The sequence below is a fragment of the Dermacentor silvarum genome, chromosome 5 (assembly GCF_013339745.2).
Source record: "Dermacentor silvarum isolate Dsil-2018 chromosome 5, BIME_Dsil_1.4, whole genome shotgun sequence".
NCBI classification, from domain to species: Eukaryota; Metazoa; Arthropoda; class Arachnida; order Ixodida; family Ixodidae; genus Dermacentor; species Dermacentor silvarum.
The window spans coordinates 46,678,429-46,704,548 of record NC_051158.1 but is presented as its reverse complement, the minus strand read 5'-3'; the positions used below and the strand labels follow the sequence as shown (position 1 = coordinate 46,704,548).

Below are 26,120 nucleotides of genomic sequence, written 5' to 3'. Positions count from 1 at the left end.
AGACTCGGATAGAATCTGCTGTTCTTCGGCTTGGCCCACGTGGTAAGATAGCACGTGTATTTGTTGATCATGGTTGATCTTGATGCTTGCTTTCTAACTGGAGGAATAACTGCTCTTGTCTCCCGTTCTCTACTATGATAAATACAATTAAGTGTCCGAATTATGACAGACGAAACGTTGAGATGTGTTTCTACGTGCTTTCTGGCCTGTGTCCCTGTCGTCGAAGTGAGGAAATTGCTGGTGAGTCGGTGAACCTCTCCAATGACTACATCAAACTTTATTTGCCATGATAGGAGAGAGGTTTTCAGAAAGAGATTTCTAGTCGGCAACGGAAATTGTGAGCATAACATCACGTGGGTGTTTTTACGAATCATCGCATTCGTCATGTGTACAGGACAGGGTGCCGAGCGAACTATTCACAGAGGAATTTCAGGAGCTGCTGGTGGGTTGTACTATTCTCCATCCGACTGCGGCAGCTTTTCCACCGAGAACAGCGTACGTCAGGAACTTTCTGAAGTGCCTTATCAACAAGGTATCGTATGCCGCTGGTGCTTTTCTCGAAACACTAGCTGCGTGATTTCATAAAAAAAAAAATAAAAAAATCCACACACGTGAGTATCCGTCTGTGCTTCGCAGCTTGAAGCGGACAACATCGAAATTGCTGAAAGCCTTTACGTTCACTTCGCCGGGAAACTCGGCAGCGTAAGCGGTGAAGAAGACGCCCCTGGCTTTGTCACCTACACCATTGTGAGTTTTCCGGCAGTTGCTTGTGCTACGTGTGTTTTCCGCGTGTATTCGATCGTAATTGGATATGGTGGATATCATTATGTTCCAGGATGATCGCACAGCGGTGACGTTAAAAGAGCACACTGCTGTTGTAATAAATGGAACGACGGGGCTCAGAACGTGGCAGGTGAGTGTTCATTCTAATTTATGTACTTAATTGAACGTTCTCTTTAGTGGAAGTTCTTTTATCGAGGCAAAACATACTGATCACGTCTGTAGCACATGCATGGGCACGCGCAGGTCCTTTGCTGCGTAAAACTTAACCGAACCCTATAGCTCATTCAACAGCCTTAAATGTTAAATCATCAGGCTCTGTTGTGATGTTGCCATAGTTATAGCCATCTAGATGTTGCTGCTGACTAGATATCGAGTTTATCATCTTTAGTTCTGCTTTTTTTTTTTGTGTGTGTGTGCAATATCGCTGTTCCTCATGTTTTCTTTATAGGCATCGAAGTTGCTGTCAGAATGGTGCCTTGAAAACAGGCATCTCTTGCGCAGCAAGTAAGCTCAGAAACTTGTTCTAATCAGTCTGTTTATATGAAGTGAGCATGGATTTCACTGACTGCAGCGAACTGTTTCACTGCAGGCGCATTGTAGAACTGGGATGTGGTGTTGGATTGACTGGCATGGTCGTCTGCAAGACCTGTTGCCCTCTATCTTACACGTTTACCGACGGTCACGAGGCTGTGCTTCAGTCCGTGGAGGAGAACCTCAGGCGGAACAGTGTCACAGAGTGCCACACAAGTGTCAAAATGCTTCGTTGGGGTGACCATGAAAGCTTCAAGGAACACTGCGCTGCTGACGTAATCCTTGGAGCTGGTAAGTTTGAGCTTGCATGATGAAATTCTTGAAAGCAAAATACATGGCAGAAATCGAGCAACCAGGCGAGGAAGATCGTGCTACGAACCTCTTCGCCATTCATGAACACAGGCTCTAGAGAGCTTTTGGTGTCCTGAAAAAATTTATAACAAATAATGATGCAAATTTTGCAAGGCACGATGGCGACACAATACCTGTACACTATCTACGTTACTGATATTACTCCATAATAGATGTTCAAGTCCATGTCCTCTTTATATATTTGCTAGTTTATATATTTCCTAGTATTTGCTAGAAAACAACAACAAACATGAACATAGTGGCACATAAACAGATAATCACATGTACATGATGTCGAATGTATTACATACATCAACATTAGGTATGGACAATTCATGATTTGCAGGTCAATTTATATGTTAACACAACTAGAAGTATTTTGCTATGTTTGGCTGCGAAGAAAGAAAACCTGCATTAGTGTGCCAATACAGAAGCTTGCGCATTTCGAAACCTTGATTTGCAGCTAATCACAGTTTCATACAATAAATTTTGCTATAAAATACAAGTCCTATTATAAATGTACGTTGTTGGCACATCAGACATGAGGCCGCGAGCTTTTCAAGCTTTCATGCTTACTGCTGTTGCAGCACATGCAAAGCTGTCCGTACAGGTGCCTGAAATCTCTGTAGGTGTCCGATGTATTCGCGGTGACTATCCTATAGTAAGTGTTCCTGGTGTGCAGCCCCACATCCACTACTGACTATAGCCTAGTGCTTTGTAAGCTTGCGTTGTGTTTTGCCATGCACACCACGCTCTCCTCAATGCTCAAGCTGTTCGTGCAACTTGCCAACTTTTGCAGACCTGGTGTTTGACCCAGCGGTCGTGCCAGCCCTCGTTTCGACCTCTTGCCGCACTGCTGGCACATGGCGGTACGGCGTACATCGCATCGACTGTTCGAAATTGCGAAACCCGTGCTTTGTTCCTCAGTAAATTAGGTAGGTTGCTTTTCAGTGGCAGCTCTAGTTAACTAATGCCGCTGCCTTTCAAAGTAGGCAATAAAGGTTACACCACCGCAGACCACCTTATGAAGCCAAGAAAAGTATGGCAGAAATTGAACTGTGGGTTTTAATTGAATTGTAGAAATAGTGTAAGGAAAAGGGGAATGAAAGTGGATGAGTGTTGCAAGAGGAGAGTGTTACAGGGAATAACATCTTCACCATAACCTCATTCACGTTTGTGCGAAATCTTGCCAATTGTTTATTTCATTTTGCTGTTTATCGGAAATATTGTTTGTATAAGTTTCTGACATGTGCATCATATGCAAGTATGCTTTGTCTGTACGTGAGCCATATACAATGCATAGGAGATATTCTTTTTTGTTGCAACTACCATTATGCCGGTGTGTGTATAGGGTGGCCAGGTCCTCTCAAGCTGTTTGATCAGCTTTTTTTCTGGTCTCCCGCAACATTGTTGCAAGATAAACTCAATTCAAAGTGATGAAAAGACAAAAAACCACAGTTCATTTCTCATATGGTTTCATTGTCTGTTGGCTTCATATTGTGACTAAGAAAGATCAGGCTCCTCGGTTTCATTTCTTTTCGTTCATGGCAGCGCACCTTGCGTTTCTTTCACCATGCTAATTTTGTTGTACACGGACACATGAGCGGTAGACGGCCACCATCGCCACTACCACACCAGCCATTATCATCAACCGGATAGCTAGGCACGAGTGCATGTGCTCTAAAGTGACCAGATGAGCACATAGCTAAATAGAGTATAATCTCGGTGGTATGAATCTCTCGGTACGGCAAAAAAATTTGTATAATCCGAAATTCGCATCACCCAAACAATCTTTTACTTCACTTCACTAACCTGACACTAGGTGACACTATACAACGCCATCGTGTCGCTCGCTCTTCGTCCCAGTTTCGCCCGAAAACTGGGACTGTTTTGTTCATCGCAACTTGAGTGTATTGGGAGTAAATCTTGAGCAATAGTTGTATTTCTGTATGAAAGCATGAGGTGTGCGTTACTGTAAAGGATTTTTTTTCCCTCTCTTTTGGTCACGGAAAACGGGTGCGTGTTACAATCGAGGGCACGTTAGAATCGAGTAAATAGGGTGTTTCTTTTTCGAATTTTTGTGCTGAACCTGCATATTACGAAATCCTCTTTATAACAAAGTTTTTCAGGAATTTGTCAATTTCGTTATATCCAGGTTTAACTGTATATTGTATGAAGGACTTGATGAAGCTCATGCAGCTGTTAAGGATGCTACATAGTGAAAGGCAGCTCTTGCATCTTACCAGGATTTGTGTTAAGAGGACTTGTGGGGGGGGGGGGGGGCTTCGATTCACTCACTCTCTCCTAACTCCATCTAGCTCACTCTACCTACCCTTTTCAATCGTTCATCCGGGCAGTGAAACAAGCACATGCATGCCACTAATATGAATGTTCAACTGGTAACCAGCAGCCTCGGCAAACAACCTGCGGTGCTGGTTGAAAACCAGACAGTTGTCTGCCATACATGACATTCTGCTTTTGAGCAAACAGTCATGGAATTGAATCTCACCCTGGAATGGCCACATCCAATTTTAAAGAACTCCAGATGGTCAAAATTAATCTGGAGCCTTTCACTACAGTGCAGTTTTCTATTTAGCCCATGATAGTTCTGCGACATTAAACCCCTAGTAATTATTAGAGAGCTTCATCCTGTCCAAAAACATGTTTGTGGACAGTCGTATGGTCAGCGTAAGCATATTGCGTTTGTGGAACATTGTCCATAAACATAAATTATTATAAATTTTGAACACAGGAGGCCAGTGTACGCAGGACTAGTGGTGCCGCCTCGTGGCACTGACATCACCCAGAGCCCACGGAACTATAATTGCAACCACAATGTTGTACTTATCTAAAAGCATTGGTAGCAGCAATCTTTAGCATAATATTGGATTTACTTTTTTCCTCGTACGAGGACAATGACACAACACAAAATTATTTCTCAGGCACTGTGGTTGATGAAAGTGTCACAACCTAGCCCTGCCAACACTGCTACTTCTATTGCAGTCTCTGATGTTCCATGAACTGTAATAGGTTCAACGGGAAACTAGAACTGTATAATGTCATGTAGGCAATTTGTTTGTAGGACAAAGGTGAAAGATTCTCGGCACACTTTTGCAAAGCAAACTTTTGCTTTGTCCCGACTTCATATACATGCCATGTGGCAGTTGCTGTAACCGTGAAAGGCCCGGGTGAAAAATGTTCAACTGGTCTCCTTGAAATGTCCAATTTCCACTTGTAACCAGTTGGAACCGCGGAAACCAGATGTCCAATCTTGGCAATTGGACATAGATCAATCACAACTGCGGTGGGAAATAAATTGCTGCTGCAGCGTTAGTTTGAACCTAAGGCACAGTACTAGATATATTATGAAATGCAGTAATCATTACCAGATAACTTTCTAAATTTCTAGAAATTGCTTAACAGTGACAATTTGCTATGTGTGCCTCATAAAAGAAATTTTCTTTCCTCTCCTCTTGTCCTTTCTGTTTCAGCAGATGAGGCATTGCTGCAGTATGAGCCATGCACAGCTCCGCGAGAGAAGATTTTCTTCTACGATCGCTCGTGTCCAGTTGAAATAGACAAGGTCACAGCGTGCCCTAGGTGACAGAAATATAAACACTGTATTAGATTACATATTTTTTGACGAAGCACTGCATTTTCTGCAACCTTTTCTCGGGTGATATACCACATGCAGTCAAGTGTTTAATAATTACGGGTGTGGTTAATGAATGTGCCGAGAGAGAGAAAAGATAATTTGTTGAAGTGTTTGGGTTATCAGAGGCCAGGGACTCGCTGTCAAATTTTATCAAAGCCGACTCAGTGAAATCTGGCCTATCCCCTTGGCCCTTCGGGGTGGTGGCTGAGCTTAGCTTCGATCACTTGCTGAACGAGTTGAAAAAAAAAAAAAAAAAAAAAACATGGCTAGGGAGGAGGGTAACTCGTAATCGTCCTTAGCTCTCTTAATATGAGACGCTTCACTTAAATTGTGACGCGAATGTTTTACTGTAGCTGTACCCTACGTGTCTACAAGATTTGTCCAAACCGTTTCAGGGACCCTTTAAGCATGCCGCAATTGGTAGCATGAAATTGTTTTATTAACTGTTGTATTCAGAGCATGGGTTTTGAATATTATGATCAAGTGCCTTTCCTAGAATGGCGATTCTGGGTAAAAAAATAAACATGCCTTATTTATAGAAATACAGTAAATCTAATATCGTTATTGCTGTCAAACTGAGGTCTTTATTGCATGAGTGAAAGTGCAAGTGTTCCCAATAGAAAGATGCTAGGTTCAGCTATCATGCATTGACTATCCTTTCAACTATTAAGCCTAAACTGTTCTCTTCATAAAAATTTGTATGAATTACATATATGACAAAACTTGCTCATCAGGGTGCAGTTAGTTTGCTTTTGACTAACGTTGAAATAAGCTACACTTGTGAGCTCATCTCAGCTAAGGCAGTTGAGTTTGGGCGCTTAATTTATTTTTTTATGTGATTTGCATTGGTTTTACTCTTCAGACAGTAATTTTTCTAAGTAGTACCGACTTTTGAGCTAATTGCTTTGATACAGTTATAGGTAACATAGCACTTCAGTTACACAGACAGGCAATACAACCAGATGTGTGCTAGTAATATTTATTATGTACATGTGCTTTGAAGAAAATCCTACTTTTTAGATCAAGCTTCCTTAGATATATATGTATATATATATATATATATATACATACATATTTTCTTTCGGTAAAAACTGTGTGTGCAATGTATTTTTTTTAATCGGAACATGTGTAATAGCTCGACTCAATAAAATAAAAATTAAAATTTTTTGCATGTACTATTTGGAGTGATTTCACCACATACAGGTTTTAAGGCTTGGTGACAAATTTTAAAGGGCACAGAATAAAAACAGCTAGTTAGCTTATGGTAGGTGTATATGGCAGTCTACTCGTTTAATATTGTGTGTTATGCCATTTACAGGAACTCTGAACAAGTTTAGACGATTAGATTGTTCCTCAAAAACTCTATTTGGACATTTACCATGGAAAAGTGACAATTATTAATGAAAAGACTAGACTTACCTATGTGAAAGTCATGCCACGACCTTAGATACAGCCGTGATGCCATGGAGTTCCCTATCCTTTCGCACAATTGGGGCTTTTTTGTGTGCCGATAAATCTTGTAAATGTTACCTGCTTAAGTTTTTGTTTACATTTGAATGTTGTGGCCTTTCTTTCAGTTGTTAGTAGATGGTTAATTAGCCTTGAGATGTCGAGAGAAGTCGGTTAATTAGCCTGCGACGAGAGGCTAATGCAGCAATTTCAGGGTGGTGTTGCCACATGTCTTTCGTTTACACAACCTTCCTAGTTTACCAAGCCTCCACTGGCGGCAAGACTGACCTGTTTGCAATTCAAAAAGTTTATTCTATCAAACTGGCATAACTTCATGTATGGGCTTCAAAAGGACGTGCAATGCTTTAAGCATGCAGGTTGCTGAACACTGCTTTCATGTGAAGCACCTTGGTTCACACAGAATTTGCCCACATTTCCAGTCAAATCATTCTGTATTCCAGACAAAGTGGTACTGGTTTTGAAACATCAGTAAACTCTGCCACATAAAACAAGCCTTGATGCTCGAGTACAGCTTCCTGCACACCAAGACGGAGGAACACCGAGAAATAACGCCAGGGCTTTACTCAGATTACTTTAATGAGCACCGACGGATGTCCACTTCAGATGAGCGTAATTGGACTGCAAACAATATGTCAGCAGGCAGAAGATGGTCCACTCTCAAAGGGGTCATTCAATTTGTACAATGCCATTTATTATCACTGAGATATGGCATAAAGGCCTGCAAACTAATTTTTCATGTAGAAATGTACACTTACGAAGTACTTGTTTGCGATAAAGGTGAAGTAATGTTCCAATTAATTGGCTGTATTACCGATTACCTGTTCCCTTTAACAATGGGCGATACTGTACACTTCAGGTATTCGTTAGTAAACTACAAATAGAATGTAAGCACGTACAAATATAAAAACATAACTAGCACTTTCTTTAGTGGGTAAAAAAAAATGTACATGGGAAACAAATTGTAACAGCACAACAGTGTCTTACTGCAAATGGCACACACGCAAAACAAAACAATAATAAACAGCATCATCGCTCCAAATGCAATAACACTTCTCACTATCCATGGCTGAGGTGCAACAGTCACTTTTGTACACGCTCATAGACTCGAAAATGGTAAGTGATGTCGCCTTCCTGCTGGGGTTCCTCAGGCACGCCATCCTCTTTGACCAGCCGGAACTTGCTGGCGTCAAATTCCGGGAAGAAGACGTCGCACTCGAACTCATTGTCAATTTCGGTCAGGTATATACGGGCACAGTGGGGACTGTCAAGCAGCTCACGATAGAGCTGAGCTCCTCCAATCACAAACACCTTGTCCACCTGAAAAAAAAAAATTAATTGTAAGGTTTTACGTGTCAAAACCATGATCTGATTAGATGGCAAGCTGTAATGGGGGACTCATGATTAATTTGACCACCTGTAGTCTCAACGTGCACCTAAATCTAAGTATGAGCAGTTTTTGCATTTTACCCCCATTGAAATGTGGCTGCTGCAGCTGGGATGTAAACCACGACCTCGAGCTTGGCAACTTGAAGAAACATAAACAAAAGTGAACTGGTGACGTTGAATACTGATTCCAGTGGTCGATATGAAAAGGGTTTGTTTTCTCTGTAGCAGAAGATTTGTTTTTCTAGCCCGTCAATTCAGAGTGGTTCTGTATTTTCCAACTGGTTGGTTCAGATCAACTAGCATACCTGCTAACTTGCGAACCCCCCTTTACAATTAATAAAAATCCCAGGACATAAGAAGGAAGGGGGGGGGGGGGGGGGGCGATACTATGCATTTTTATTCGGTTTTGCCGTAATCCCACACCTTTAATGGGATATAAATGCTCTTTATTAACAATTATTTCCTCCAGACACTGCGCACAAGCAGCTACAAACTTGAAGCAGCAGCGACTTTCTCAACGAACTGCACTGTAGCCCAATTCAAATGCTTCAAAAACTTGTCCGAATAAGCTAGCTTTAAGCAAGTTTATTGGCACATGGCATCTTACATTGTGACAAGGTCAGTGCCGGTGCCATCCCAATTTCTTTCGTGCATGCTTTTTTTTTTTCTCCCCCTTCTATGTTGTGCTGGATCCATTTGGAACGAATAGTAAGGATGACACCAGTTTGGAGATATTAAGTACCGAACTTTGTGGAGAAATGCATTGGCATTCCAGTTACTTTTGTGCTTCAATGCATGAAATCATGTTTTGTTGAGAAAGCAAGTGGAACGACTGCATTTTTACGGCAAGTTTTACAAAGCATATCTCATTCTCTGCATTCTCACCCGCGAGAATTTGTAAACGGATATATGGTAATCGGGGAAAACACGGGAATGCGGGAGATGGAAATTCAAGACGATGAGCAACACGAGAACAAGGTGAGAGCAGGAGCGCTCCTGCTCTCATCTTGTTCTCGTGTTGCTCATAAGGTAATCAGGGATTTTTTGTTAATTAGTTGATTATGCATTTCAATTTTTGGTTAAAGTAATGTCCGCCTTTTCGAGTAGACCAGCTTATAGACTAGAATTGTGCTATGTGCCACAGGCAATTTTTAACAATTTTTGAAAGTGTTCACTGAAACAGCCTGTATATCCACCCTTCATCTGGACTTGTATATCAGAAGCACTAAGTGGTGGTGACAGTTTTCAATTAAAATTAATTTTTACATGAACATTCCCAGCAAGGGTTCAAGGAACCTCTCTCTGGTGGTGTATAAAGACATCCAATCGCCAACCAAATTCATATCTGTGGATAAACAAATTACTACATTACCTTGCCTTCAGTATTCCATGCAGTAATAATTTACTGCTACTGGTCATATTTGAACGAAGCTACAATACCAAGGAAAAGTTTTAAAAGTGGTGCAGCACTTGCCTTCCCAGCATTGACGAGCGTCTGCAAAATCTGCACAGCATCTGGAAAGCTGGACGCCACGTGGTGTCCCTCTGGAACCTCGGTCAGTGTCTTGCTCACCACAACGTTTATCCTGTTGCAAACAAGCACAATGTAGCGAGACATCCACCCGGCGACCAGTTTTAAGCATATGAAAACTATTACGGGCAGCTTCATTCAGAGCGGATGGCACCTAACCTAACCAACTAGTCCAAGCCAACACATTTCTGAACTAAACCAATCTAAATGCAGCGACTGAGGTGTGACAGTACTTGGTCATGTGCCTTAATAGGAATGAGCGCCACAGAATATTAAAACCAATGTTTCATCACTGAAACACTGTACCATAAGTGAAAACGAATGTATTTTGTTCACAGTATGTAAATGCTAGAACACAACCTATCTGCTTTTGAATACTAGTTGCACTGTGGCATCCCAATGTTTGGTCTTTTATAATTGCAACTGCACGCTGGGATGCTGAAACGAGCACACCACCCTGTGATACCATACTACTATTACTGCAGTTGGTTACTGCCATTACAATTTGTAGGTACAACAGCTATGGCTACTACTACCGCTACTACAGTTACTATTACTGCAGCTATAATTACTACTACTATTTGCTACCGCTGGTTATTACTACTGCAGCAGCTAATTGCTACTAGTTCCTAGAACCACTATGGCTAGTCAATATTACTTTAGCTAGTTACTACTAGTAGTTTCTGTTACTGCAGACAAGTACAGTACTTACGGCTAGTTACTACTGCAGGTAATTAATACGACCAATTACTACAACTGCAGTGGGTAGTTTATAATTATTGCAACCATAGTTATACTACTGCTGCAGCAACTACTGGCGACAGTGAATTCTACACTCAAGTTACCCTGCCGAAGCATTTGACTAAAGCGTCGCCGCTACCTGTCGCTCAGTGGCCGGAACTTCGACGGCAGGGACTCCCACGTGAGGCGTCCCATGACGACGGCGTTCTGCTTTCCCTCAGTCGCGTCTTTCGTGAGTCGCGAGAAGTAGGCCATTTCTTTCTTGAGCCTCCACGGCAGGGCCTTCTTGAAGCCGATCCCCCGGTTACGGCACATAGCGACGATGGCGAAGCACGACACCGCGTTCTTTGCGCAGCTCGGACACATCGTATCAGACGGACGTGGGCACCTGTTGAGAATGGCGCGCTTTGAGCGACTTCACCACCTTCCGTCGGAGTCCGTTATCGTGGCTGGATGACTTTTAGCAGTCGCCGCTACTGCTGTCGCAATCGACGGCGAGCAATCGGACACTTCAAACCGCGAAATGATTATGGCGGGAAAAAATCGCGCGAAATGTGTGTGGGTGCAACGCCTCCTATGGTGCGTGTGTGAGGCTGTGAGCCGCTGCTCTTGTGACATTGCTTGTAAGCTGTTCGCATGTGTAGTAATTTACGACGTTATTACAGTGGCTAGAACGTTATGTAAACATTCCTTCCTTGTTGTGACATGCAGTGTTCACTTCTGTTGAGTGAGCGCTTTAGCTTTTGTTATAAAACTGATAACTAACAACAATTAATAAATAATCTTACTGATAACCATCTTGAAATTTTTGATTAAAATTTAATATATGGGACGTGAAGGTAGAACAGCGTAAAATTTTCTTTTTCTTTTAGCGGTGCGAGACCAAACTTCGCTACGTTAAGCAGCATCGGCCATTTCCGGTCGGCGGTCGTATGCGCGCGCCATCCGCGGCGGCATCTTGTTCTAAAAAAACCGCCGGCGACGCATGCGACGTCATCGTTCGTGCGGTTCTTGCTGCTCTGTTGGCGATTGCCTTTGTTTAACGGCTTTTCTCGCCGTCGTTTGCGAGCTTGGAAGTTGAGTTGCACCCGTAGGTGGAGACGCGGTTCGACCGCGCACCTGGACTTGGCACCATGAGTTACGGCCGCGCTCCGCCGACGATCGACGGGATGTCCTCCCTGAAGGTCGACAACCTGACGTACCGCACCACGCCGGAGGACCTGAAGCGCGTGTTCGAGAGGTACGGCGACGTCGGGGACGTCTACATCCCGCGTCACCCCTACACTAGGGAGAGTCGCGGGTTCGCATTCGTTCGTTTCTATGACAAGCGCGACTGCGAAGGACGCCATGGACGCCCTGGACGGCTACATCATGGACGGCCGGGAACTGCGGGTCCAAATGGCGCGCTACGGTAGGCCTACCGACCCGTACCGCCAGTCTTCGTCTTCTCGCTACGGCGCGTCGGGTCGCCGGTCCCGCTCACGATCCCGGAGCCGCGGCCGCCGGTCTAGGTGAGTGCTTGTCGGCAGTACTAATCAGTTCATTTCTGGTCTGTCTGTTGCTATCTTGAAGCGGTTTGGATAGCCCTGATTGAATGCGCATCTCTTCGCGCACGTCGGCAGCACTGTCGCTCGAGTTCTGTGTTTTTGTCGCAGGTCGTAACTGAATATTTCTATTGTTGCAAGACGGTTCGTGTGTCATGGTCAGGCGTTGCTGTCGTACTTGGTTTGCGTATAATTTTTTGTTTTGTAAGTGAAAAATTTTCTGGTTGTGCTATCACGCAAGGTCGTGTTTTTGTCGCGCTTAAAGTCCCTAGATATTTTTTTGCTTTCTTATAAAAGCGAGCAGAACATCTAGGGACTTTAGTCGCGCCAAGCCTTGAGCAAGCGAGTTGCAGATTTTTCTTTTTTTTTTTTTATTCAGCGTGAATAGCTAAACGCGCGCGTCAGGAGCAGTAGTGGTCGAAAACGCACTCGTAATGCAGTATCTAACGATTCGTGGTATGCGCCGAACGGGTCTGCTCCGTAGTTTCAACTGAACAACGGCGTAGTTCTGCTGTGACAATGCTTGCCCTAAATTTTATGGCGCAGGAGCCGCAGGCGTTCGAGGTCTAGGTCGCGCCGCCGATCCCGGAGCCGGTCTCGGTCACGCCGACGCCGTTCAAGGTCCCGCTCCAAGAGGTGAGAGAAAGACTGGCTTTGTATGCTTCACTGAACTTGCATTTTAAGCCTTGTAAAGGCCCCTAGTTCTTTGAGGCTAATTGGGAAAGATCACGTTGCGTTGTAAACGCAACTCAACCTAGTAAAGTTTCGAGAATTTTCATTTGCCAAGACGGCCCAAATACAAAAAACTACATTGCCGCTCAGGATGTCACAACGCTGACATACCAGCGTTGAGATTTTGCCGTGAAGTTCAAGGAAGCGAAGTTTAGCCTTCATTTTTGATGCATTTTAAATATCGTGTTCATTCTTTCTCAAAGCATTCTTCATTTCATAGTACACCTCATTAGTCATTGCCATGATTTTAGTGCATGTATATTTTACGCATTTTACAGCGATTATTTTTAGGCCCCTTTACAGCCACACTTCATCTACTTCTCAGAATTCATTGCTCCACTGCACACTCACAAACACTGGCATGGCGCTCTTTGGCCATAACTGGCCCTTGCGCCATAAAACACCACACATCATCATCATTTTTGATGCAATATTAAACCTTTTGTTTAAGTGAATAAAAATGTAGTTTTGACCACTCGAAATGCCAAGTCGCTTTAAAGGGATTTTGTGCCTTTCATAATAAAAGTGCCCGTTCATATCCCTGCAAGAGAAGGAAGGTTTTCGTTAGTTGCAACCACATGAAGCCAACAGACAAGGATAAGAAGAAAAGCATAGGGGGAATTGTCTATTTAAGTGAAATGTAGAAAATGTAATTAAAAGACAAAGAAACTGGCTTTTGGGAAAGACACCGTATGGATGGAAAACCGTGTGGGATAAGACACCATGTGCAAGTTCGTTACGCGTGCTAAGCTCTTACCAATTGAGCTACTGCGATTCCATTTTCCAGTACACTTTCCTGGGTATTTATGTGTACTATAGTTAACCCTGGGTGCGTTAGCCAGCGTGCCACCACTCACGGCTTTGGCGGCAGATGTAGAAACAATGCCCTACATCCGCCGCCAAGGCAGCGTGTGGCCAACATCTCCAGGGTTAACTATGGTACACATAAATACCCAGGAAAACTGGACTGCAAGACGGTGCCGCGGTAGGTCATATGGTAAAAGCATTGCATATCCCACCTGTGGCCAGCAGTTTTTTCGTCCACTTTAGTTTTTCATTTATTTATAATTTCTACACTTCACTTAAATAGACAATTTCCCCTATGCTTGTTGTCATTGTCTGTTGGCTTTATGTGGTTGTGACATTCATATCCCTATCACACAAGCAGGTTGGATTCTCATTGAGGTCGATGTGCATCAAAAATTTTTTACTATGGTGCGAGTGTGAAGCTTGCGTGAGCACATCGGAGGGACCTGAGGGTGTTTAGAAATTACCTAGTAGGGCTCAACAAGATTAAGTTCAGCCTTCACATACTCCAGCACATCCAAGTGTGCTCGTGGGACAGGGCTATCATCATACCTGCCGACTTCCTCCAATCTTTTGTAAAGTTTACACATTCGAGCTCATTGTATGATTTTATGAATGTTTTGTCAAGTGTTACAAAAAGTTAATTCTGTTCTAAGAAATGTTTCGCTCGTCAATCTCTGACCATACTTTTGGAAGTCTTGCGATTATAAAAGGACACCAGAGGGGTACCTTCTAAGAGCAAGTTTATTCAAGCAAGTTACTGAAGTAGGCAAATTTTACAACAAAGTTGCTAAGTCACTATCTAAAAGCAGTGTGTTGCTTTTCCAAGTTTGCTTATGTGTCTAACTATAAACAATTGTTAATAGTGTGTGTATGTATCCCACAATGTATGTGCTCGGGGCAAACATTAGCCATTTCAAACGCTATGTACATAATTCTGTACATCATGAACTCGCAACTTTTCGCCTGTGCCAGTATTTTGTAGCCATGCCTTTTCCCAATGCCTTTTGGCGCTTTTCGCCTTCGGGAATGGTCGCTTGGCCACTCAGGAACGCGAAAAGCGCCAAAGGGCATTGTTATCAGGAAAAAGCATAGCTACAAAATACCGACCCTGGACGGGGGAAAGTTGTCACAATGTCACATCTAGTCAAGTCTAAAAACAGTCAGAAATATGGACCATGATGGCGGCGATGTTAGTGCTGAGCTGTTGTAGCCGTCTTATATTTTAAAACTTGATATTACAGCTGAAATGTTGACATACAAGATAAAAACTTGGCCGATAAAGATAATAATAGTTGTAGATTCCGAAAATGCCATTTTCTAAAAATAAATTTCTTGATTTTTTGGCCTAATACCCTTTTATGTTTATCGCTTGTGCTTGTTTTGTTTGCTGTGTCTTTTTAACGTGGTACGTGCAAGTCCGTAGACCACACAGAGGTTCTTGTAACTGATCATGTGAATTAAAAAGTCAATACCCTAATCGGGAATCTGTTGAATATGAGTTGCAAGTTAAATATGCCCAGTTAATGGGCCCCTGACTAGGGATGGCCATTTCTAACATGCAAGCGCAGTGCATACAATGCGTGCTAATGATCGTGCCTGCTAAGTATTACGCCGCTACGTGCCACGAAAATACCTGAAATTTCAAACCAACCGCTCTGCGCCCTTCTCTTCGCGGGCGCCGCTCTCCCAGCTAGAGGGTAGACGTCACTCACGCAAGTGCACCTAAGTAGTTCACCACGCTCTAACATTACTCACAGTGGCATGCGACTTTTGAGAATTGTTCAAGGCAACAGCAGTTATGTGTTTGATCTGTTACTTCAATAGACGAATTAAAGTGTACAGAAATAATAAAACCTACAAACTGAATGTCTGCATGTCTTTGCTTTACTTCGCACCATAGTGAGAGATGTACAGCCTCCCGCATTTTTAGCCGTATCGCGCGAGAACACTATATGGTCGTACGTCGTCCTTAAGGGAACATTGCGTTAGACGACTCCTTGCACAGGAGAGTACTTAGTGAACTTGAGAGTACTTATGCTGGTTTCGCTGATTACGGCCGCTTAAAGGCACTAAAATGATGTGTGATGAACGCTTGTGCTATATAGCTGAAAATCCAGGAGGCTGTACTTCCGTTTTGTATGCTTGTTCCCATGTCGTGCAGTTGCATGGGCAGAGAGCGAAAGAGTAATTTGCTACCGTGTAATTCACTTGTGTCTGCCTTAGTGTTCGTGTAGTACTGACTTATACTGCTAGTCAGGTGTTCTCATGCACAGCGCGCAAAATCGTGCGCTGCGTGAAACGAGACAAACCCAACAGCTCAAGCGTAAGACCGTCAGTAAAAGTGCCCTGCGCAGCAATAAAAGCGAGAAAAAAAAGAAAAGCTGGGGCCCGTGACGTATGCATCACGCAAATTTTCAGCTTCGGTATGGGAGAATGCAGGGAAGGAATTTTGCTTGCGGAGGCTAGATGGAGGCAAGGGGAAAGAGTGTCAATGGTGGTGGTGACGTTCACCTCCTGAAATCATGAGTTCGCGGCACCAAAATATTTATATTTCAGTTATTATTGAACCAATTTGAAAAATTCTTGAGGTACAACACTCCCCAGAGGGCACGTAACAACTTCCAGTGTGTAACCGCAATTAGCTGTGTGGCCTGGTGAGAGGGGCCCTTTAAGAACTTGAAAACAAATGATGACTCAGAGTGGCATGTAATAGTTAGTCAGATGTGCAGTCAGTTCTGAATAAATACCATCATGCTGTAGGAAACATGACTTTAGAGTGTCTAAGTTTTTGTTTGTAATCGCTGAATGGTAGAGGTGGGCACATACACTAACACGTTCTTGTGGTGCTCTGGCTTTGCATTATATCTAGGTCCCGAAGCCGATCCAGGGATCGCCGGCGTTCCCGAAGTAGGTCCAGGAAGAGCCGTAGCAGAAGTCGGCGAAAGAGCCGCAGTCGTAGTAGGCGCAAGAGCCGCAGCAAGTCTAGGGACCGTAGCCTCTCCCGACGTCGTGAGGCTAAAAGGAGTCGGTCAAAATCGAGGGGCCACAGCCGCTCAAAATCCCGAGGTCGTAGTGTGTCAAAGCATCGCAGTCGCTCAAAGTCCAAGGACCGTAGTCGAAGCCGACACCGCAGCCGCTCAAAGTCCAAGGAGCGAAGCCTGAGCAAGCACCGCAGCCGGTCAAAGTCCAAGGACAACAGTAGAAGCAAGAGACGCAGCCAGTCCAAGTCAAAGGAGCGGAGCCGCAGCAAGCATCGAAGCCGATCAGAGTCCAAGGAAAGGAGCCGGAGCAAGTCTCACAGAAGCCGTAGCCGAAGCCGCAAGGAGAGTGAGCAGCGGGATCAGAGCCACAGCCCATCGGTGAACGGAGACTCCCGCATGCGGAGTGCATCACGCAGCCCACAAGAGAAAGAGGCCCGAGAGGACTCGCGTTCACGGTCACGCAGTCCAAGGCAGAGTGGCAGCCCTGCACCGGGAGAGTCCGACGGGGCAGCCAGGGAGAAGTCCAGAAGCAGGGACCGGTCACGGTCCAAATCGCAGGACTCCAACTGAGGCACGTGAGAGTCCTCGCAGTCTGTTAAGGGTATTGCACCCAAGCCAGGGTGATCATTGGAACATTGTTTATTCTGTCATTTCATGTGTTGTGTGCACCTCTTGTAAAAAGATGGTACTCGTTCCAGCCACTTCCTCTGGACGAGAATTTCTATCACCCATTCGTGGTAATAGACATAGATTCATGCTGTTTTCTGTAACCTTGTGAGACTTGGATTTGGCAGTTTCTAGTTAATTTAAGATTGGTCTTTTCATACCTAAGTACAGGTGGCTTTTCATTTCGGTGTTGGGCATTGACTGTGCAATGTCGGCTCCTTTAGGAACTGAGGCGAAAACGTAAGGTAGAAGAGCCTGAGAGATTTGTCATCTTTGTCTTGTAACTGTGTGCTGTAAATGAAATCATTTCTTTAATTACCATTGCTTTATCATTAAAACCTATTGCTTGTGTGTGTCACAACATTCTAATCATTTAAGAAACAGCACGAATATATATCTCTTTTGAGCAGTGCGTGGTTCTGCACTGTTACTTCACTTTTTGTTTTCCTTCTGCATTGTATAGTTGGTACTACGGAGTGTTCATTATGGCTGGGCTCAAGTAGGCCCACATTTCAACCCTCACAATATTTTTTGGCCTGTTGCAGTTCGAGAAGGCACTGTATGGTGTTAAGGTTTTTGTCACAGCTGCATTGCTTCTACTTCTTTCTGTGTTGGTGTTGCTGGCAGTGTTTAACGCAGAAATGTAATGGCATGTGTGTCGCATTCATCTTCCAACTTTTGACTGTCAGAAACTTGAGACAAGTTCTAATGAGGCACAAAATGCCACAATGCACTGTTCACATTGTAGTATTCATGCAGCCTAATCTTCAGTTAGTTGTGTAAAGGGCTTCATTGTTACGAGAGCCATGTATAAGCAGTTCTTCAGGCTTAAAGTAGCATCTTTTCACATGGAAGTTGACATTGCATTTTTTTTTTTTTTTTGCCATGGCGGGATGCAGTACTTGCCTGTTTAAATTGGAATAAATCTGCAGTGCAGCAGTTCTAGACAAACACCGTTTTTCAGGCTAAAGTACCAGGCATCATCTGTCATCGGAGAGGGGAGGCTCCGCAATGTACTGTCTGTAGCAGCTATTACGCTCTTCTAGGGCAGTACGACCATTCCTCACACCGGAAAAGTGACATTTTTAATCTACCATAACTACATGCTACGTCCACAGGCGGGCAGGATATGGTGCTGAAAACTAGCTGCAACACCTTATGAAAACAACTAAGGTCCAACTTGAGTGCAGACGGCAAAGCACTTTAGCCGGAGAATCATTTATACAGGGCTCTTTGTCGACGCAACATTACAAAAGTGCACAAATACAGTTGGTGTGTCACATCGTTCGACTACTATATATTAGTAACCGTTGCCTGTGGTGATGCAGGCCCACTGCCCTGAATGAAATTGTAGATTGGGTTGTTCGGGACACGTATCCCCCGCTGGGGCAAAAGAGCACCTCTTGGCTGACTTGTGTTGTGGTTGTGCCCCCTGTCATGCCTGCAGGCGCTGAGCTGTGAGGGTGTTGGTAAGGCGGTGCTTGATCGTACGGTGCGTTGCTGCTGCTGCCGTGGCTGGTTGCAGCCTGTGCCGAGTTCGGGCGGAGATGTGCTGTCGGGCTACACGTCGTGTTTGCGATCCTTCTTTTTTTTTCCCTCCTCCACCTTCTTCGTTCCCCTGCAGACCCCTGCCTTGTTTCTCAGGCCCTGATGTACACTAGTTTCTGTGGCTCATTTTGACAGCGGCTCATGTGGCCATGGCAAGAATATGTAGGCGTAAGGAACTCTGGACAAGTAATAGCATACTCTCTATTTTTGCGTAGCTTGCATACAAAATTGGACTGCTGCCTTCCATTAACTGACCTTAGCATAGCAGAGTATGTCCGAGGTGACTGCACTAAAGTGCAAATTGTATGCGACGTATAGTAGCGGAGCAAAAAGCTGATGGGCCATTGGAAGAAACGGGTTATATTTAGTAAGATGAGCTAATTTTGCGTTTATACTTTTTTTTTAATAACTGGAAATCGGCGATTAGTACACAGGGGTTTAGGATAGTATGGATGCACATGATTGGAGCCTACTCCGCATGTTCGTTAAAATATTGGCTCAAAACGCAGCGGGTTTACCTAAATGTAATGTCGGTCAGCCTGTTAGTCATTGCCCCCCCCCCCCCCCCCTTTCTTTCTTTTTAAGTTACACTGCTAGATATAACAAATGAGGTTACTTGTAGCCTTCCTGGCTTTCGCCATTGAAACTTCAGCGAAGTGTTCCAGTTTGCGGCCGGCAGAAGGCGGCACTTGCAGGCTGCTGGTGTGGACGGAGCGGCCCGTGGTTGCTGTCCAGCCAGCGTAAGTATAGTGGGCTCAGAGGGCAGGGGGCTACACCTCGACTACTCCCAAATGGGAAATTGACCGAGTCTTGCCAACAGGCCGGGCTTGCCGTGGTGCGGTGCGGGAACGTTGGCCTGCTGTTGGAGTTGCGGCTGCGGTTGAGCGTGCCTGCTGCGCAGTTCGTGCGGGTGCCCGTGGTGGGGGACGCAGGCCCGGTTTTGGTTTGTTTCATTCCACACGTTTCTCCACGCAGTAAAGTATGCAACCTTTCAGCTGAGCGCAGGCTATATGTGCCGTCTGACACCGTCGGCAATGTGCATCACGACTTCTTGCATTGCACGAGGCATGTGCAGTAGTCTCTGTAGTTTGTGCCTGAGGTTCTTGGTATCCAATAAAGCTGTAGAAAACCAGGTGTGTGTCCAATAATTTGCCATAAAAGTACATGTTTCCACTGCGGATGTGTAGATTTCCGAAACCTTGCCGCAAAGATGTCTCCGATCTATGGGAGCGAGGAGAAGCCGTAGCGCCACCCGCTGCAGCGACCTCAGGCGCGCGTGGTTGCCCAAATTTGGTGGGAACCAGCGTGCGCGGCTCTTTTAGGTGTTTTATTTTGCCCGGACACGGAGCACGTGCCCAACTGCCTTAAATTCGTCCTCTTTGAAACAGTACAGTAAACAGCCGTTAATTCAAAGGTAAAAAAACGTTCCTGTCCGGGATAAGTGAAATCACTGACCAATATCATCATCAGCCTATATTTATGTCCACTGTAGGACAAAGGCCTCTGCAATCTCCAATTACCCGTCTTGTGCTAGCTGATACTAATTTGCACCTACAAATTTTCTAACTTCATCACCCCACCTAGTTTTCTACCTTCCTCGACTGCGCTCCCTTTCACTTGGTATCCATTCTGTAACTCTAATGGTACACCAATTATCTATCCTACGCATTACATGGCCTGCCCAGCTCCATTTCTTCCTCTTAATGTCAACTAGAATATCGGCTATCCCCGTTTGCTCTCCGATCCACACCGCTCTCTTCCTGTCTCAACGTTGGGTCTAACATTTTTCGTTGCATCACTCTTTGTATGGTCCTTAACTTGTTTGAGATGCTTCGTTAACCTCCAAGTTTCTGCCCCATATGTTAGCACCGGTAGAATGAAGTGATGGTACACTTTTCAATGACAGTGGTAAGCTCCCAGTCAGGATTTGGTCTACTGTATGCATTCCAACCCAATTTTTCTGTAAATTTCCTCATGATGGGGGTTCCCTGCGAATAATTGACCTAGATAAATATATCCTTTACAGACTCTAGAGGCAGACTGGCGATCCTCAATTTGTGTTCCCTTGCGAGGCTATTGAACATTAGCTTTGTCTTCTGCATATTAATCTTCAATCCCACTGTTACACTTTCTCAGCTAAGGTCCTCAATCATTTGTAATTTGTCGCCATTGTTGCTGAATAGGATAATGTCATCTGCAAACCAAAGTTTGTTGAGATATTCGCCGTTGATCCTCACTCCTAATAAGCCTTCCCAGTCTAAGGGCTTGAATATTTCTAAGCATGCAGTGAATAGCATTGGAGAGATTGTCTCCTTGATTGATCCCTTTCTTGATGGGTAACTTTCTGCTTGTGGTGAACCAAGGTAGCTGTGGAATCCTCGTAGATATTTGCCAAGATATTAACGTATGCCTCGTACTCCTTAATTATGCAATGCCTCTATGACTGCTGGTATCGTATACCAATACCTTAGCTACAGTCAAGCACTCCGACGTTGCGGAGGAAGCGGCCATAGCACTAGCTTTTACTAACCGCAAAAATTGAATTGGTGGGGTTGCAGAACCCATCACTCTGAGTACCCAGGATAAGTTTTATGACTGAGTGGCTCGCTGCGGATCGACCACATGCCACCTTTCCAAAATGCTGCAAGTATATTCACCGTCACTTTCGCATGCAGCGGCAGTGCTGGCACTGTGCCTTGACATCGTGCTTGGCACAGAGTCAAGACGATTGATTCGTTCGCAATATTTGGAGCCAGTCATCTGAGCACTACCGGAGGTACTATTATGTACACTGTAACATGCTGCCATTGCCAGATTCAACATGGCAGAATTTGACAAGCAGTCCCCCCTGTTCAAGACACAAAATTTTGGCTGACTGTTGCTTTCTGCATTGCAATGCTGGAATGGACGGTTTGACTTGAAAAACCGAAACTACTATGTAACGGAATTGGCCCATCTTTCGCAGACGTAGTTGTGCCTCGCTGTCGCGCGCTCATGCGGGATTCTGGGCTCTGCGCGTGATTTTTTTTTTTTCCAACATGGCTGGTGGATGGATGGATGGATGGATGAGGCTGAACCCTTTAAATCGGGCGGTGGAATACGCCACCTAGCCGTGACTATTAACATATTTTGTACTTTGTGGTGGGTGAAATTTCACCCCTGCCTTGATTTTAGCCACCAATCGGATAAATTCCCTTTGGTTATTTCTACCCGCTTAGTCTATTTTGCCTCCACTGTCCCTAAACCCCAATGCTTTGAAAAAATCAGCCCCGTTGCTTTGCACTGTAAGGTTAAGCCCTTTACAGAAAAGTATGAGGTGTTCAGCCGTTTCCTCTTCCTCTCCACACGCACCGCACCGTGTGTCTATACCTTGCTACTTGACTCGGTACATCTTAGTCCGCAATACTCCCTTCTTGGCCTCAAACAACAAAGAGCTTCCCCTAGAATTATCATAGATATTTTTCTTTGGCAATTTCTTGCTTGAAAGTTCTGTATTTATTTATTTATTTAAAAATACCTTACAGGCCCAAAGGGCATTGGGTGAGGGGGTTTACTTAATACAATGAAAGCACAAGCAAACTAGTATAGAACAGCATTACAATGCAAGTGAACATGAAAACGCAACAGAGCAAATTGCAAAATGTAAAACAAGTTTCCAACGCAAGTGAAGAAAAAAAATGCTGCACAACAGAATATGTTTCCGAAATAAGCACTAAAAGAGCATTTGAGTGCAAGTGAAGAAAAAAAACTAACAAAAATGCAACACATTGCAAAATAAATAAAAGAACTTAAACGACGAAACCATGTTACAGCACTATTTTACAAAAATGTACCTCAAGCTTGTGGCGAAATGTGTTAAGGTTATTATCACAGGCGATATCATCGGGAAGATCATTCCACATGCGGATGGCTTGTGCGGAAGGGTGGAATGAGCGGAAGGGGACCAAACAGATCAGGCATATTCAAGTTGTGGGCGGACCAAAGTTAAATAGGATAATTTGCGAACGTTTGAGGGGCAATGATGGAGGTTGCATCGTAGATACCCTAAAGTTTTTGAGGCTTATGCGCACGCAGCAGTGATGTGTTCAAACCAGGAGAGGCCTGGTGTAAGGTAAACGCCAAGATACTTATAACATGATGCCCGGGAAAGCTTGTCTCCCTGTACGTGGTAGGAAAAAATGTAAACGTCACGCTTACGTCCGAAAGAAATAATTTTACATTTGTTAGTATTTAGGGTCATGAGCCAGGTGCTACACCAGATAGAGATAACGTTGAGATCGTCTTGAAGGATCAGGTGGTCGTCGGGACTGTTTATTGCTCTGTATAACATGCAGTCATCAGCAAAGATTCTAATACTTGATATGTTATGTGGTAGGTCATTTATATAGATCAGGAAAAGAAGCGGGCCTAGAACGCTGCCCTGTGGAACGCCAGAAAAAACGTAGGAAGAGTGAGAGGAAGTATTAACTATCGTGAACTGCTGGCGAAGTGAAAGGAAATTCCGAAGCCATGATAAAGTGAGAGAATCTAATCGAAGGGCAGATAATTTAGAAATAAGGCGGCTATGGGCAACACGATCGAAAGCTTTGGCAAAATCAAGAAATATGGAATCGGTCTGTAGGCCATTGTTCATGTTGGAATGAAAGTCAGTGGTCAATTCCAGTAGCTGCGTTTCGCATGACATGCCCTTCCTGAATCCGTGCTGGTTTGGAAAGAAGAATTTGTTAGTCTCCAGGTGATTGTAGACGTGGGAGGCGATTATATGCTCGAGAAGTTTGCAGCAGATGCACATGAGTGATATCGGACGGTAGTTTTCAGGTAAATTCTTATTTCCGGATTTAAAAATTGGCATTATTTTAGCAATTTTCCAGTCGTCTGGTAGTTGTCCAGATGATAGTGACTGTCGAAAGATGTGGTATAATATTGTGCTGGATATAAAAACGGTATTTTTTAGCATTTTGAAATTAATATCATCAATACCGGCTGATGAAGATGCCTTAAGCTGCCTAATTAGACATGCGATACCATCCACCGTGATTTTAATGGGCTGCATGTACTGGTAGTTGTGCTCAGGGACATATGGCACGTCGGAATGATCTTCCCGAGTGAATACAAATGAGAAAAACTATGTTCCTAGTGCTGATTTTGTCTGCATCCCTGTTTTCCATAGACCCCTCTCTGTTTCTTTAACCTTTTTCTTAACCGCTGTTTCCTGGTTTGCATCCCTCCTGCAGTCAAAATACTTCATTGACAATTTTCTGGTCAGCTTCCTCCATTTTGTGTCAACATTCCTCATGTACAAATAACTGAAAACTCTCCTTGCCCACAGCTTTTCTGCCATTTCTCTCAATCGCTCCTCAAATTCTATCTTGCTGCTAGCTTCCCTGCCCTCGAATGACGTCCATCCCATGTCACCCTGTACCCCCTGATTTGGTGTATTTCCGTGTGCTCCCAAAGCAAGCCTATCTACCCCTCGCTGCTTAACTTCCAACCTTGCTCGAATCTCTGATCTCATGCACAGGACCGCATTGCCGAAAGTCAAACTAGGGACCATCACCCCTTTCCGGAACCCTTTCACCACTTCATACCTATTGTAATTTCACAGTGCCCTATTTTTCATCACAGCTGCATTTCTGCTACCTTTAGCCGTTACATATTTTTCATGTTCCGTTAGGTACTCAGCGCCATTGTTTATCCCCACTCCAAGATATTTGTACTTATCCACTACCTCCAGCGTAACCTCCTGTATCCTATGCTCGCTGCCCTGATTATTATTAAAAATCAGGACTGCCGATTTTTCTTTACCTCAAGCCTAAGCTATGTCCCTCTTTACGAGATGTCCATTAATCCCTGCAAGTCTTCCTTGCTACCAGTCATAAGTACGATGTCATCCGCGTACATCAGTCCTGGTAATGACTGTTTAATCCATTCTCCTTGTTTGAAAAAGGAAAGGTTGAAGCAAGTCAGCTCTAATCCTTGTAAATACAGCATGAACAACAAAGGGGACAGAGGGCACCCCTGCCTAAGCCCCAGCTGTATCTATAGGCTCAGATACCTTGTTTTCCCATTTTATAAGCACCTTGTTACTTTTATAGATATCTTTTAAAAGATTACTTACTCCATCTTCCACATCTAGAGTGCCCAGTATGTCCCACAAGTTCTTTTGGATTACACTGTCATAGGCTCCCTTGATATCCAGAAATGCGAGCCATAGGGGCCTGTGTTCCTTTCCTGCTATTTCAGTACACTGTGTCAATGAGAACAGATTATCTTCTAACCTTCTTTGTTTCCGGAACCCATTTTGTAGTTCCCCCAGCACCTCCTCGCTCTCCACCCATGCCTGCAGTCTGTCCTTTATAATCTGCATCACCACCCTGTAAACCACTGACGTCACTGTTATGGGACGGTAGTTGTTTATGTCGGCTTTGTCCCCCTTTCCCTTATATATCATGCTCATCCTGCTCAGTCTCCACCCGTCGGGGGCTTTACCGTCCATTATCATTTTGCTCACTGCCTCTCTTAATGCTTTCTTAGATTTTGGGCCCAATGTCTTTATCAACATAATTAGGGTGCCATCAGGACCTGTCGACGTGCTACTAGGAACCCTCTTCTCTGCCCTTTCCCACTCGCTTTGTGCCAGTGGAGCCACTGCACTGACTAGTCCATCGTCAACTGATTGAGCACATGCTACGTTTCGTTCTTTAAATTTTTCTGTCATCATTGTTCTTATATGTTCCATTGCCTCATCTCCTTCTAGCCGAACACCTTGAGCTGTAACTATAAACCTCTGCTCTTATTACTCAAGCAGTTGAGATGTTTCCAAAATTTCTTCGCTGCTTTTCTATCCTTTTTGTTTACTTCTGACAACCATTGGGTCCCCTTTCTTCTAATCTTCTCATTGATCAAATGGGATGCTTGCCTTCTGCAGTTTAAGAAGTTATCCCTTTTTCTGTCTACATCAGCTTCTGGTTCACCCCTCTGCTTTGAATATCTGTGTTCCCTGGATGCTTCCTGGCGTTTCTCTATGGCCTTCGACTTTCCGAGCTGGCGCTGGGAAGCCAAGTGGCGACCCTGGACCAGGCCCGGCGAGCCGCCGCGGCCAGTGGGGCTCTACAAGAGGGCTCCACCCGAGAATAACCACACCAGCCACTCTTCGTACAATAAAGTTTATTCTCTCTCTCTCTCTATGGCCTTCTTAACCTCCTCATCTCACCAGCTCTTGGGTTTACGTCTTCTGTTCCCTTTGGGCCTGACTCGTACATTAGCAAGCTCTAGCTCAAATAGCCCTGTTAAATTCGCATATGTCCACTCTGTTTTAGTATCCTCTGAAATTACTTCCTCAATTTGTTGGGTTGCTATTTCCAGCTGCTTTTCCGAGTAAAATATCCCAC

At 44.3% G+C, this 26,120-nt stretch overlaps 4 protein-coding genes across 5 annotated transcripts in view; 3 read left to right on the top strand and 1 right to left on the bottom strand.

Moving 5' to 3' along the window:
- The first annotated feature begins 42 nt into the window (after positions 1-42).
- On the top strand, positions 43-6,485 carry LOC119453355 (protein-lysine N-methyltransferase EEF2KMT-like). Of its 2 annotated transcripts, none has more exons than XM_049667817.1 (8): positions 43-240; positions 395-532; positions 637-747; positions 836-913; positions 1,232-1,287; positions 1,373-1,605; positions 2,465-2,600; positions 5,160-6,485. In XM_049667817.1, the coding sequence occupies exons 1-7, from the start codon at positions 163-165 to the stop codon at positions 2,593-2,595; spliced, it is 825 nt and encodes a 274-aa protein (XP_049523774.1). In that variant the 5' UTR covers positions 43-162; the 3' UTR covers positions 2,596-2,600; positions 5,160-6,485. The 2 variants fall into 2 exon arrangements, with proteins under 2 accessions (XP_049523774.1, XP_037571324.2); XM_037715396.2 differs by having other exon boundaries at positions 5,157-6,485.
- Positions 6,486-6,548: 63 nt separating this feature from the next.
- On the bottom strand, positions 6,549-11,263 carry LOC119453360 (dihydrofolate reductase-like). Its single transcript, XM_037715400.2, has 3 exons — positions 10,588-11,263; positions 9,651-9,762; positions 6,549-8,107 (listed from the first exon to the last, which is right to left on the bottom strand). Exons 1-3 carry the CDS (start codon positions 10,812-10,814, stop codon positions 7,871-7,873), a joined length of 576 nt encoding a protein of 191 aa, XP_037571328.1. The 5' UTR covers positions 10,815-11,263; the 3' UTR covers positions 6,549-7,870.
- Positions 11,264-11,422: 159 nt separating this feature from the next.
- On the top strand, positions 11,423-19,863 carry LOC119453353 (serine/arginine-rich splicing factor 2-like). The gene is given in 4 exon segments (XM_037715393.2): positions 11,423-11,788; positions 11,790-11,959; positions 12,539-12,628; positions 16,404-19,863. Coding segments are annotated over 4 exon segments (1,149 nt in total). The 5' UTR covers positions 11,423-11,581; the 3' UTR covers positions 17,086-19,863.
- The window catches only part of LOC119453351 (neprilysin-1), a 27,749-nt gene continuing 21,184 nt past the window's right edge, over positions 19,556-26,120 (top strand). The window contains exon 1 of the mRNA XM_049667816.1: positions 19,556-19,672. The gene's annotated coding sequence lies outside the window, so the exon portion shown is untranslated. The remainder of the gene's footprint in view (positions 19,673-26,120) is intronic.

Coding starts and splice junctions, on each gene's coding strand:
- LOC119453355 (XM_049667817.1), top strand. CDS start 163: ATGACAGACGAAACGTTGAGATGTGTTTCTACGTGCTTTCTGGCCTGT. Junction 748..835: donor GCTTTGTCACCTACACCATT/GTGAGTTTTCCG, acceptor ATTATGTTCCAG/GATGATCGCACAGCGGTGAC. Junction 1,606..2,464: donor TGACGTAATCCTTGGAGCTG/GTAAGTTTGAGC, acceptor CAACTTTTGCAG/ACCTGGTGTTTGACCCAGCG.
- LOC119453360 (XM_037715400.2), bottom strand. CDS start 10,814: ATGTGTCCGAGCTGCGCAAAGAACGCGGTGTCGTGCTTCGCCATCGTC. Junction 9,763..10,587: donor TTCCGGCCACTGAGCGACAG/GTAGCGGCGACG, acceptor TGTTTGCAACAG/GATAAACGTTGTGGTGAGCA. Junction 8,108..9,650: donor CGCTCGTCAATGCTGGGAAG/GCAAGTGCTGCA, acceptor TTTTTTTTTCAG/GTGGACAAGGTGTTTGTGAT.